The following is a 13671-nucleotide window of genomic DNA, read 5'->3' on the forward strand; positions in this document are numbered from 1 at the left end:
AGGGCCTAAGAACTCCAGTCAAGAATTGGGGTCTTGCTGCGCTAAGCTTGGGCAGATGAGTAACAAAAAAGAAAACCTCTGCGGCTCAGAGCTACATCAACAGTACATGTTGGAATAAGGCCATCTCTGTCCTCCACACTGGCCAGTCTGCTAGTGGAGAAAAAAGGGGCATGAAGACTGGCACTAGGGCCTGTTGGGAGAGCAGCAATCAGAACAGCAGAAAAAAGGTCATGTTTTGCCGAGCTTAGGAGGGCTTGCTCTGATTCCAAGCCCTCTGCCTCAGAGGTCTCAGCTCCTTTCAGCACCAACTAGATGGCTGAGATGGGGAAAGGATACTCATCTGCACCAATGGATCAGCACTTCACCAGTTTCTGATGCACCTCTTCCTCAATATAACGCTGTCCTTGGGAGCCAAAAAATCTTACCACGTTATAGATGAAACCGCGTTAAATCGAATTTGCTTTGATCCACCGGAGCACTGCTTTACTGTGCTATATCCAAATCCGTGTTATATCGGGTCACGTTATATCGAGGTAGAGGTGTACTAACTTGTCAGGTGGCATTAACCCTTGATTCTACACCCAGTGCAATCAATGGCAAAACTCCCACTGATTTCAGTGGTGCAGAATTGGGCCCTTAGGCAGGGTCTGCCAGTGGTTCCTTTATCAGTGTTTTTGGCATATATATTTAATCTCAAATTTGACCCTCACAGTTGAAATCTCTTCATTACATTCCCTACACAGGTTTGTTTTCAATTATATCAAATTCTGTGCTTTGTGGTAAACTTTAAATAAAAACATACCAGCATATAAGATGTTAGATTTCTAGTTTGTGGCAGATATTAATTTACATAGGCTCTTGAGTAATTTATGTTTTGCTATAAAATAACCCCACTTATGATTTTCATAGATTCTAGGACTGAAAGGGACCTCGAGAGGTCATAGAGTCCAGTAACCTGCCCTCATGGCAGGACCAAATACTGTCTAGACCATCCCTGATAGACATTTATCTAACCTACTATTAAATATTTACACATACAGTAAATAATTATTTGTAAATTAAATAATTTAAATAAAATAAATATTGTGTAAATTAAATAATTTACACACAGTGCATTCAGTGAGATTAACTGTGTTGCCTTTTTTTTTTTTTGCCCACTTGTTCACCACCCAATTTGTAAACTTTATTTTGCAACTCAAACTATTTATGGACAGAGGGGCTTATTGATAGCAAAATTTCACTGCTGCTTTTCTCATCAATAGCCTCCTCATGCACATGCTATTACAGACAAGTTTCAGATAGGACATATTTCTTCTTGACTGGCACAAGACGACTCACATTTTTATTATTTTTCTAATATCTTTCCAGATTAATATAAACACAAGTTAAAAATCACTCACTATATGTAGTATTTACAGATTACACCCCTAATGGTGGACGGGGATATTCTCACAGCTAGCTTCCTTAAAAACTCCAATTCCCAACTCCCTTCTTCCTTACAGGGTATGGCTACATTTGGAATTTCAAAGCGCTGCCGCGGCAGTGCTGCAGGAGTGCTGCCGCGGCAGCGCTTTGAAGTGTGAGTGTAGTCAGAGCGGCAGCGCTGGGAGAGAGCTCTCCCAGCGCTGCATGTAAACCACATCCCTTACGGGTGTAGCATGCAGCGCTGGGAGCCGCGCTCCCAGTGCTGCTGCCCTGATTACACTGACGCTTTACAGCGCTGTATCTTGCAGTGCTCAGGGGGGTGTTTTTTCACACCCCAGTTGCAGCGCTGTAAAGTGTGAGTGTAGCCAAGCCCTAAGAAGGAATTTGTTTCAAACAACCTTTCCTAGCGCCTACAGAACAGATCTGGTGCACTTGGTATTTTCCCTGCTGGTCACTTGTGTGAAGAATCACTCTGTGGTTGTTTCTGTCCAAGAAAGTGGGATATTGTTACATTCACCAGGGAAATAAGCCACTACATTATACAAATTAGTCCTGCATTATTGGGACGTTCAATGAGGCAACACAATGCTTTTTAAATTACTACACCTTGAAGCATAGTTAATATAGAAAGTAACTCACTTTTTTGTTTATCTCCAGCATTCCAATAAATTTCAGAGGTAGAACTCTGAATACAGCAAGAAAGAATAGCACAGACTGCTGGATGCCTGCCTGGGGAAGAACAGTAACACTGACCTTAGTTATTGTATTTCAGGCAATATTACATGCTTGGACATGAAGCTAACTGTGACGAACTGGGAATGTTCTTAATGTTTTCTCTGAATACTGTGTTGGTGCTTCAGTGTCCCCATGGCAGTTCTTAAGTATCTGGCAGAGCAAGGGCTGGTGCACCTAAATGCCTGACACTCTGTCTCCTAGCAACTGATGGCCTGGGCCCCTCCCCTGCAAAGGTGCCAGCTGAAGGTGTTGGAGACAAAGAGATCAGGTGACCTCCTGGCCAGGGAAAGGAGCTGAGCAGAGAGGAGGGGCTGGAAGGAGTTGTTAGGCTGGAGCTGGCTGAGGGCAGAAGTGGGGGTCTGGATCACTGCCCCCAGAATGGACCCAGCCGAGGGGTCCGGTTCGCTGTATCTACAAGCTCTGTTTTAGACCCTGTTCCTGTCATCGAATAAACCTCTGTTTTACTGGCTGGCTGAGAGTCACGTCTGACTGCAAAGTGGGGGTGCAAGACCCTGTGGCTTCCCCAGGACCCCGCTGGGGCAGGCTCGCTGTGGGAAGCGCACAGAGGGGCAGAGGATGCTGAATGCTCCAAGGAGAGACCCAGGAGGTGAAGATGTGTGAGCTTCTTGCCCTGAACAAGTCTGCTCCAAGGGAGAGGAGGCTCCCCAAAGTCCTGACTGGCTTGGTGGGGAACAGTTCCAGAGCATCGCCCAGGGACTCCGTGACACTAACAGTATGAAACCATGATCAATATTGTTCAGAACTTTACAACATCCTGTGAATTAGGGGAGGATTATCACCTTTTTTTCACAAGGGGAGACTGAGGCTCAGAGAACTTGTAGTCATACCCAAAGCCATATGAGGAAGCGTTCTGTCCTCTAATCACAAAGCCAGTCATGTTTTCTCTTCTAGTAACATAAAAGAAGAGTGTTAACATACCTGCATTAGGTAATGCCACAGGGTCAGCTCACCAAGAGTTCTCTCTCAACCTCTGGACTTATCCTGTAAATATTTGGCTATATATACCTCACCTCACAGAATGCTTGAGTAAACCTACCTGCTGTGCTGTTGCTGTAAATTTATGCTGAGCTGACTTGACAACCATAATCTCCTGAGGAGTGTCCCAACTCAGATACCTATTGGTGATAAAAATGCATTTTTAAATGTAGTCGTTTTTTTAGACTTTCTTAAGGCAAATGCACCATTTCACACTGACAGCTTTTTGCAATACAGGTTATAACACAAGTCAGATCATGTGGATGCTGGAGCAGGTCCCAGTATCTGGCCAAGCTCTGCTTGTTAAACCATCTGGGGTAAAGAGTGTTTGGGCACCTGGAGTAGCACAACAGTGATGGAGTTGGGGGCCAAGATCTGGTTCACTTTATTGAGACAATGAGACAAGCACTATTGCAAGCTCTTAATATATTAAGACCGGCTAATGCACTTTTTCCCTTTCCCTTCATAAACCAGTTTTCTGATTCTGCAATATAAAAAGGGTCATTTCCTCTGGGAATTAAAAGAAAAACTTGCAGTTCTCCAGTAGCAGTAATTGCCCTCCTCTTAAATGGAAAAATGGATATTTTATGCAAAAGAACATTCATAAGTTAGAATTGTCTATTTCTGAATTGATAATATTTTCCTTGTTTTATGAAGTTTGCTTTTCACATCTTAAAAGGTACATTCTGGCATGCTGTTGTTGCAATATTAAAAGTTGTAAAATTGGCAGAGAAAAGCCCATGTTAGCCTGATTTTGTGGTTTTCTTGCTTTTCCAGATGAGTTAACTGGAAATGTCGGTGTAAACTCAAGTCCCTAACATTTACAGTGCTGAAGTTTAAAACTTTTCTAAAAGAAAATTCGGTGTGGTAACTGTGCTCACAAAAGATGCCAGACTGAGAGCCTTGAAGTCATCCATAGAGTAGGTACAGCATGGGACCAGCACTGCAGGCTGCCATTGACTGCATCAACAACATGCCTTCATTCTGATCTGGAGGATAGTTAACCTCCATGCTATTCAACCACTTGCACCTCCACAGAGTCTGAAAGAAAAGTGTTATTTGCTGATGAGTTTTGGGCTTCATCCTTTTCCTGCTGTGAATCTGAGAGAAATTTCATCCAGAAAAATGTATTTTCCAGACCTCTGGCTAAACAATATAGGTTCTGCCCCTCCAAAGTAACAGTGTTAAACAAAGCTTTGTGAATGCATAGGAACAAAATAGCTTTAATATATTACAAATTAAGTGATTTTCTCCTCTAGTACTGCTATAATCCTAAATAATTAAACCATTACTTGTAGAAAGCCCAGCCAATAATTAATACCTGAATTTACAGTAGGGTGGAAGGTATATTTTTTCCAGTATTTCTCCAGTATTAGCAGAGAGACGAAGGAGCCAGTTATGAGCAGTCAAAACTGCCAGAGAAGATTTACAGTCTGGTGGACTAGGAAGCGTTTCCTCCTATATAAAAAGAAGTTATCAGTAAAAAGTTTGAATGTGAACATGAGGAAAGCCATACTGCCTACTTCCTATAGTTTTTAAAGCAAACTATCTGGCCTAGATGGAGATTAGGGGGCAGATTATTGAACACCATCCTCCCTTTTCACATTCACAGTATGCAGGTACAAATAACTGTGGGCACAATTGTTTGTAGGTGTAATTGATATCGCTTAGGCTGAATCTACATGGAGAAATTGACAGGCAAAGTTATTGTGGAATAAGCTATACCAGAATAGCTTCCTATATGGACTCACTTTTTTGGGTACATCCACACTACCCGCCGGATTGGCGCGTAGCGATAGATCTATCGGGGATCGATTTATCGTGTCTCGTCTAGACGCGGTAAATCTGGAATAGAGCATCCACACAAGGAATTATTCTGATATAATTTATTTATTCTGTAATATCTAATTATTCCAGACAGCTATACTGGTCAATCTCCCCCCCAACAAGGCTGTAGAAGTCTAACTGCTTGATATTAAGCAGTTGAATGTCATGCCAATTGTGCTTACAAAACTGCAGGTTCAAAAAAGATGTACATAGAGGCCAAACACAAAATCAGTGCCTTAGTGATGGATGGCGTTTACGAACCCAGATTAAAACACAGATACAATTAAAATGTCCTGCAATAAAAATGAAACATACAAACACAAGACTGCAACAGTTTTAAAGTTGGTAGTAGGACTTCTGAGAGCCACAAGGGGAACGGTGGATGCATAGTTTTATAACTACCTTTTGCCACCTCTAAAATCCATAACCAGCAGCAACTGATTCGCTTTCCCACCGCCACGCCCCATCTAATATTCATCAGATATTCTATAACTCTTTTAATTTAATAGCATTACAGATGTTGTTCCATCTCCAGACTTTCTACAAAATCCTAAAAAGCAGAAGGTGTCAGACAGCCCTTTTGCAGCAAGATGGCCGACGAGGGAGAGGCTGCTCCTCTGAGACTATATGAAATTATGGACTAGCTAAAACAAATCTCAAGTGATCTATCTTGAGAAAAATATCTGAAGATTTAACTGAAATCAAAACTATTACAAATTGACTTGATGTGTACTAATAAGACTCAGCATCAAAACTAGAGAAAGCTGAAAACAGAATCTCCTCACTAGAAGACACAGTGAGTACTATGAATATAACCTCAGAGCAACAGAAAAGGACCGCTAAAACACTGCAGGAGAAGGTTAATGATCTCGAGGGAAGATCAAGGAGAAAAATATCTGAGAATTGTGGGTCTCCAAGAGGAGTTGGAAAAAGGGAAGCTTGTGGAATTTTTATCTACCATGTTGCCAGTTCTTTTTGTCTCTCCCCCACCAATCAAAGTTAAATATTGAGATATTCCATTGCTCATTTGTGCAAAAATCCATTCCAGATGCAAAGCACCAGGCTTAACTAAGATTTTTAAAATACAGTTTTAAGGAACTCATTCTTAAAAAAGAACTTAAAAACCTAACATGGAAGGGACATAGGCTGATGACTACACAAGGATGTGGTGAAGAGAGCTAAATTTAACAGATCAAGAGCTGTAGCCAAAGGATTGGGTTTGGACTACTTCATTTTCTTCCCTTCTACTTTCGAAGTTAAAAGGGATGGCAAGATGGTTTTATGATAGAAGAAGAAGTTGAAAGGTGTCTGATCTCACTACAGAGAAAAAAAGAAAAAAGGAGGAAAAAAAAAACCCTGTAAAAGATACAGATGGGATGCATTAAAACAACTTTACCAGATAAGTCACTGCAGTGGTGGAATTTAGTTCTCAGTCTAACAGAACAATTGTAAAGGACAAATCCACCATTTTGTCCCCTTGCTTTTCATTTCTTTGAACTTCCATGGTTCATCAGCAGAGGGGGCTGGCTGGGAAGAAGAATCTCATCTCTGATTTGAATTTTGAGCCTCCATCCAAACTCAAGAAGCCACTATGTGCTCCACCTAATGCTGTAAGCAGCTTGGAGGGTTACAATATGGACATACTTGCTTTGCCTGCATCCACCCTTGCCCATGCCCCTCATTAATCCAGTGTACCAGGAGCATATTCACATTCAAGACCCTCACTCCAACCAAACTGCTTAACTGGACCTGTGGACTCCTTACACCCATGGATCGGTAAGGTGCCACAGAGAAGTGTGGTTTTGTTTTTGATCTGAGGCACTCTTGCCCCTGATATCTTTTCCAACCCTTTCTCACCTTTTTTTATTTTTAAAATGTTCCTCTCCTTTCCCCTTCCTCGATAATTTTGTTTCATACCCATCTAATTTCCTAGATTTTGGGTTTATAGTAAATTTGGAAATATTCAATCCATTTGCCCTAAATGTACACTTATAAGAGATATCAGATCTAAATAGTGTAATGAAGATTTCAGTTGAACGATGAACTGCTTCAATTCCCCAACTGTAAAGAAATCTGATCTCCTAAATCCTATCCAAGAATAATTATTATTGCTGTTTATGATTCACCAAATTACTGAGAGTGTGTTATTATGACACTGTTGTATGCAGTGTAGTTGTAGCCGTCTGTTTTTTTTCAGTAATATTCAAGTTTTTTCTTTAGTTTTTATTTTTGTTAGAGTTGAAATAAATGTTATGCTGATTTACACGGGTGACTATGGAGTTTACACTATAATCCAGCGTGGACAAGGCTCCAATGGCAAAGTTTAGGAAAAAGAGTTCTGCTAATCAGTCCTTATCTGCAAATGATCCAGTTATGTTGGAATAAGATTGTTTAAACAATTTGTATAACTTTTTCTTATATATCTACTATAGACTTGTTCTTAAGTTGAGACAGTAGTCTTCTTCACACTTTTTTTGTTGTTGGGAATAGTGCAGAAACCATGCCCTCTCCTGATATGAGACTATTTCTCCTTTATCAAATTAAAAGGACTCCAGCTATGCCCCAGTTGGGTGTTTTGAGTTGTGGGGGGAAGGAGTGATGAGGCCACTCTTCATATGCCCAGGATGGTGAGGAGGAATCCAGATATGCAGCTCAAGCAATGAGAAGTATTCAGCCACCTGATAAAGAGATATTTGACTTAAACACGCCTTATGGCTAATATTTTAAACTATGTTTCCTGGAACATCAGAAGAGTCAATCATCTTATAAAAAGAAAAATTATTGTCACTCATCTTAGAACACTGAAAGCAGATATCTTCCTACAAGAAACCCACGTAATGACTTGGAGGCAGAGACATTTAGGATAGGTGGAGGGGTGCTTAACAAGTTCTCCTCTGCAGCCAAACATGTAGCAATATTGTTTCATAAAAGACTCACTTTACAAATTCTAGATGTAAATGAAGATCAGGAAGGTACTTTTTATTGGTGAAGGCTATGACCTCTGATCCTATATACACCCACTGATGTGGACCCAATAAACTATAACAGGGTACAAAAAAGAACTAGATAAATTCATGGAGTATAGGTCCATCAATGTCTATTAGCCAGGATGGGCAAGAATGGTGTCCCTAGCCTGTTTGCCAGAAGCTGGGAATGGGTGATGGGATGGATCACTTGATGATTACCTGTTCTGTTCATTCCCCCTGAGGCACCTGGCATTGGCCACTGTTGGAAGACAGGATACTGGGCTAGATGGACCTTTGCTCTAAACCAGCATGACCATTCTCATGTTCTTATGTTCTTAATAAAGATGCTCCACTTTTTAAAAACACTTGCCCCCCCAAATTAATATGCCATTAGAATCAACCATCGTAACAGGAGATCTTAATGAAGTATTGGACCCTTTTTTAGACAAATCAGGCCAGCCCCAATATACACAATCACAAACTAGAAATATTATAAAAGATTATAAGGAAGAATTGGGGTTAAAAGATGTATGGTGGTTGCGAAACCCTTGGATGAAGGATTTTACTTTTTTTTTCCTCCTCGCAGTCCACATATTCACAAATAGATTTCTTCCTGATTTCTATGAATCTGGTAGACTCTGTGCTCAATAATGAAATCAAGTCTATTATGATCACTCATCATGCACCAGGATGCTACCCCTCCCAAGACAAATTGGACTTGTAAAGAAAGATACTGAACTCCGCTCTTGAGAAAGATAAACATTTTCAGAACTATGTCACAGAAGAAATTCAGTTTTTTTCCTAAACAAATGACCCACCAGAGATATCCCAATCCACCCTATGTGATACACTAAAAGTTTTTATTAGGGGCAGGATTATTTCCTATTCAGCAGATACGCAGATGGCTAGCCAGGCTCAGGTCCTAGAATTAACCAAACAACTTAACGCTATGGACATAAAATGTGCAAACTAGTCCTACCAAGAAAACCTTAAAAAATTAATCAATCTTTGGTAAAAAGTAAATAGACTGACTTCAGCACAAGCCCCCAATTTTCTCTTTTTAGACTCACACAAGAGATACTGGGAGTCAGGGGTAAGAGTAGGGAAAATTCTCACATATAGATTAAAAGTAAGCAGTCAAAGGTCCCAAATACTATTACTCAAATCATAATAAGGGCAGGTTATTATTAATCAAAAAGAGATCAATGATCAATTTTTGAAATTCTACCAGGCTCTTTACAATAATGATTCACCACTTGACCCAGAAGAAAAGACGGTTACTCACCTTTGTAACTGTTGTTCTTTGAGATGTGTTGCTCACATCCATTCCAGTTAGGTGTGCGCGCCGTGCGTGCACGTTCGTCGGAAACTTTTTACCCTAGCAACTCCAGTGGGCCGGCAGGTCGCCCCCTAGAGTGGCGCCGCCCATGGCAGCCGATATATACCCCTGCCGGCCCACCCGCTCCTCAGTTCCTTCTTGCCGGCTACTCCGACAGTGGGGAAGGAGGGCGGGTGTGGAATGGATGTGAGCAACACATCTCGAAGAACAACAGTTACAAAGGTGAGTAACCGTCTTTTCTTCTTCGAGTGATTGCTCACATCCATTCCAGTTAGGTGAATCCCAAGCCATACCTAGGCGGTGGGGTCGGAGTGAGAAGTCGCGGCATGGAGCACTGCAGATCCGAAGGCCGCGTCCTCTCTTGACTGCTGGACCAGGGCGTAGTGGGAAGCAAAGGTGTGGACCGATGACCAGGTCGCTGCCCGACAGATTTCCTGGATGGGCACACGGGCGAGGAAAGCCAGCGACGACGCCTGCGCCCTGGTAGAATGCGCAGTCACACGGCCCGTAGGAACGTGGGCCAGCTCATAGCAGGTCCTGATACAGGATGTTACCCATGAGGATAACCTCTGCGAGGAAATGGGAAGCCCCTTCATGCGGTCCGCTACTGCCACGAAAAGCTGGGCGGATTTGCGGAACAATTTGGTCCTCTCCACATAGAACGCGAGAGCCCTACGGACATCAAGCGAGTGGAGTTGTTGCTCCCTGCCTGAAAAATGAGGTTTCGGGAAAAAAGCCGGGAGGAATATCTCTTGGTTGACGTGGAAGGCTGAGACCACCTTGGGGAGAAAGGCAGGGTGTGGCCTCAGCTGCACCTTATCTTTGTGGAAGACTGTATACGGGGGGTCTACCGTGAGAGCCCGGAGTTCCGACACCCGTCTAGCTGAGGTAATAGCTACTAGAAAGGCAGTCTTCCAAGAAAGATAGAGTAGGGAGCAAGTAGCTAACGGCTCGAAGGGGGGCCCCATGAGCCGAGACAACACCAGGTTAAGATCCCAGGTCGGGGCAGGGAGTCGGACGTTAGGGTATAGACGTTCCAGCCCCTTCAGGAATCTAGTCACCGTCGGGTGAGAGAAAACGGAGCGGCCATCCTCACCCGGGTGAAAGGTGGAGATAGCCGCCAGGTGGACCCGCAGGGACGATATCGCCAGGCCCTGTTGTTTGAGGGACCAAATATAGTCCAAAATATTGGCCACCGAAGCTTCCATCGGGAGGAGACCTTTCTCCACGCACCAACAGGAGAAACGCTTCCACTTGGCTGAGTATGTCGCTCTAGTGGAAGGCTTCCTGCTGCCCAAGAGTACCTCACGTACCGGGGTGGAGCAGCGCAACTCAGAACTGGTCAGCCATGCAGGAGCCACGCTGCTAGGTGCAGCGACTGGAGGTCCGGGTGACAGAGAGTTCCGTGTTCCTGGGTGATCAGGTCCGGGTGAAGGGGCAGGGGAACTGGGTCGGCTATGGCCAGGTCCAGCAACATGGGGTACCAATGCTGTCTGGGCCACGCCGGGGCTACCATGATCACGCAGGCCCTGTCCCTGTGCACCTTCAGAAGGACCCTGTGGACCAGCGGGAACGGGGGGAACGCGTAGTACAAGTGGGTCGTCCACGGAATAAGGAAGGCGTCCGCTATAGACCCGGGTTCCCGGCCCTGAAAGGAGCAGAACGCCTGGCACTTCCTGTTCCCTCCGGACGCGAAGAGGTCCACACGGGGACAACCCCACCTCTGGAAGATCGAGAGGGCGACGTCCGGGCGAAGGGACCACTCGTGTGAGAGGAAGGATCTGCTCAGGCGGTCCGCCAGCATGTTCTGTACTCCGGGGAGGAAGGAAGCCGTAAGGTGAATGGAGTGGGCTATACAAAAGTCCCAGAGTCGCATCGCCTCGTGACATAGGGGAGAGGATCTGGTGCCGCCCTGCTTGTTGATATAGTACATGGTCGTCGTGTTGTCGGTAAATACCGCGACACAACGACCCTGAAGCTGGTGACAGAACGTTTGACAAGCAAGGCGGACCGCTCTCAACTCCCGCATGTTGATGTGCAGCTTCACCTCCTGTGGGGACCACAGGCCCTGCGTTCTCAGGGTTCCCAGGTGGGCCCCCCAGCCGAGATCTGAGGCATCCGTCGTTAGGGACACCGAGGGCTGGGGCGGGTGGAATGGGAGCCCCGCACACACTACGGACTGGTCTAGCCACCAGCTGAGAGAATCCAACACCCCCTGGGGGATTGTGATCAGCATGTCTAGTGGTTGCCTTGCCGGCCGGTAATGTGCAATGAACCACGACTGGAGGGGCCTCATGCGGAGCCGAGCGTATCCGGTCACAAATGTGCATGCTGCCATATGGCCTAACAGGGTTAGACATGTCCGTATTGATGTCAAGGGGGCTGCCCGCAAGCGCTGAACGATCGCCGACAACGCCTGGAACCTTGGCAACGGCAGAAGGGCCCTGGCCACGGTGGAGTCCAGGACGGCCCCAATGAACTCCACTCTCTGCGAGGGGAGCAGGGTGGACTTGTCCACGTTGATCATGAGGCCCAAGGTAGCAAACAGGCCGGTGATCCTGCGGACGTGGCTGCAAACCTGTAGCTCCGACGTGCCCCGAATTAGCCAATCGTCTAGGTAAGGGAACACGTGGATATGACTGCGCCGAAGATGTGCCACAACGACGGCCATGCATTTTGTGAATACCCTCGGGGCCGCAGAAAGGCCAAATGGGAGGACTGTAAATTGGTAGTGAAGGCGACCCACCACGAATCGAAGGAATCGTCTGTGGTGTGGCCATATGGCAATATGAAAATAAGCGTCCTGCATGTCGAGGGCGGCATACCAGTTTCCCGGATCCAGGGATGGAATAATGGTCCCCAGGGATACCATGCGGAACTTCAACTTCGCTAGGTACTTGTTGAGCTCTCGCAGGTCGAGGATAGGCCTGAGGCCTCCCTTGGCCTTGGGGATCAGAAAGTAGCGGGAATAAAACCCCTTGCCTTTCTCGTTTTCCGGAACCGCCTCTATAGCTCCTTTGTCGAGGAGCATCTGTACCTCCTGCCGAAGGAATTGCTCGTGAGAGGGGTCCCTGAAGAGGGACGAGGAAGGGGGGGCGGGAGGGAGGAAATGATACAAACTGCAGGCGGTATCCCGTCTGCACCGTGCGTAAGACCCAGCGATCGGATGTTATTTGGGTCCACGCCTGAAGGAAAAACGAAAGGCGGTTGGAAAACGGGGGGGAAGGATCCGTGGGGGAAACTGGTACTGCGCCCTCGGGTGCACCTTCAAAACGAAGGTTTGGGCCCAGGCGGGGACTTGGAGGAGCTTTGATTCTGCCCCCCTTGGTTCCCCGACTGTCTGCGCCTTCCATTCCTGCCGCGGCGCCTATTAAGGTCCTGCCGCTGGCGGAACTGGGGGTATGGCCGACGCTGCTGCTGTTGTTGCGGCTGGAAGGGTCTGCGCTGCGTCCCAGGTGTGTGCATCCCAAGGGAGCGCATAATGACCCGATTGTCCTTAAGACTTTTCAGTCTGTAGTCTGTCTTTTCTGAGAACAGGCCCTGGCCTTCGAACGGGAGGTCCTGGATGGTGTATTGGAGCTCCGGTGGAAGGCCAGAAACCTGAAGCCAGGAGATGCGGCGCATCGTTACCCCCGAGGCGAGGGTACGGGCAGCCGAGTCTGCAGCGTCCAGAGAGGCCTGCAACGAGGTTCATGCAACCTTCTTGCCCTCGTCAAGAATCGCCGCGAATTCCTGACGAGCCTCTTGTGGCAGCAGCTCTTTAAACTTGTCCGCTGCCACCCATGAGTTAAAAGCGTAGCGGCTAAGAAGGGCTTGCTGATTGGAGACCCTGAGCTGAAGGGCCCCAGCCGAATAGACCTTGCGGCCGAGGAGGTCCATACGCCTGGCCTCCTTGGATTTGGGGGCTGGGGCTTCCTGTCCGTGACGCTCCCTCTCGTTCACCGACTGCACCACCAGGGAACATGGTGTCGGGTGAATGTGGAGGTACTCATAGCCCTTGGAGGGGGCCATGTACTTCCTTTCGATGCCCCTCGCCGTAGGGGGGATGGAGGCCGGTGATTGCCAGATTGTATTGGTGTTGGCCTGGATCGTCCTAATGAAGGGAAGGGCGACCCTGGTGGGAGCATCGGAGGAGAGGATGCTGACGACGGGGTCCTTGATCTCAGAGACCTCCTCGGCTTGCAGGCTCAGATTCTGTGCTACGCGCCTGAGGAGGTCCTGATGTGCCCTGAGATCTAGCGGAGGAGGGCTATTGGAGGAAGTGCCAGCCACCGCTTCGTCAGGAGAGGAGGATGAGGAGACCCCTGGCAAGAAAGTGTCCAGCGGGGGGTCCGCCTCAGCCCTCGCCTCTGGCTCAGGAGGAAGACCAGGGTCTTGCTGCTT

General features: G+C 46.4%; 1 protein-coding gene across 3 annotated transcripts in view; it reads right to left on the reverse strand.

Annotated features, from left to right (window-relative positions):
- Positions 1-13671, reverse strand: part of DCAF17 (DDB1 and CUL4 associated factor 17) — a 52773-nt gene that overhangs the window by 26205 nt on the left and 12897 nt on the right. For all 3 annotated transcript variants that reach the window (XR_007768372.1, XM_050916706.1, XM_050916705.1), the window contains exons 5-7: positions 4478-4614; positions 3218-3296; positions 2065-2154 (exon numbers count right to left, since the gene is read on the reverse strand). Coding sequence is in view for 2 of the 3 variants with exons in the window: in XM_050916706.1 (XP_050772663.1) it covers positions 2065-2154; positions 3218-3296; positions 4478-4614 (306 nt within the window). In the remaining variant the exon portion in view is untranslated. The remainder of the gene's footprint in view (positions 1-2064; positions 2155-3217; positions 3297-4477; positions 4615-13671) is intronic.

Source organism: Gopherus flavomarginatus, chromosome 10 (assembly GCF_025201925.1).
Source record: "Gopherus flavomarginatus isolate rGopFla2 chromosome 10, rGopFla2.mat.asm, whole genome shotgun sequence".
NCBI lineage: Eukaryota > Metazoa > Chordata > Testudines > Testudinidae > Gopherus > Gopherus flavomarginatus.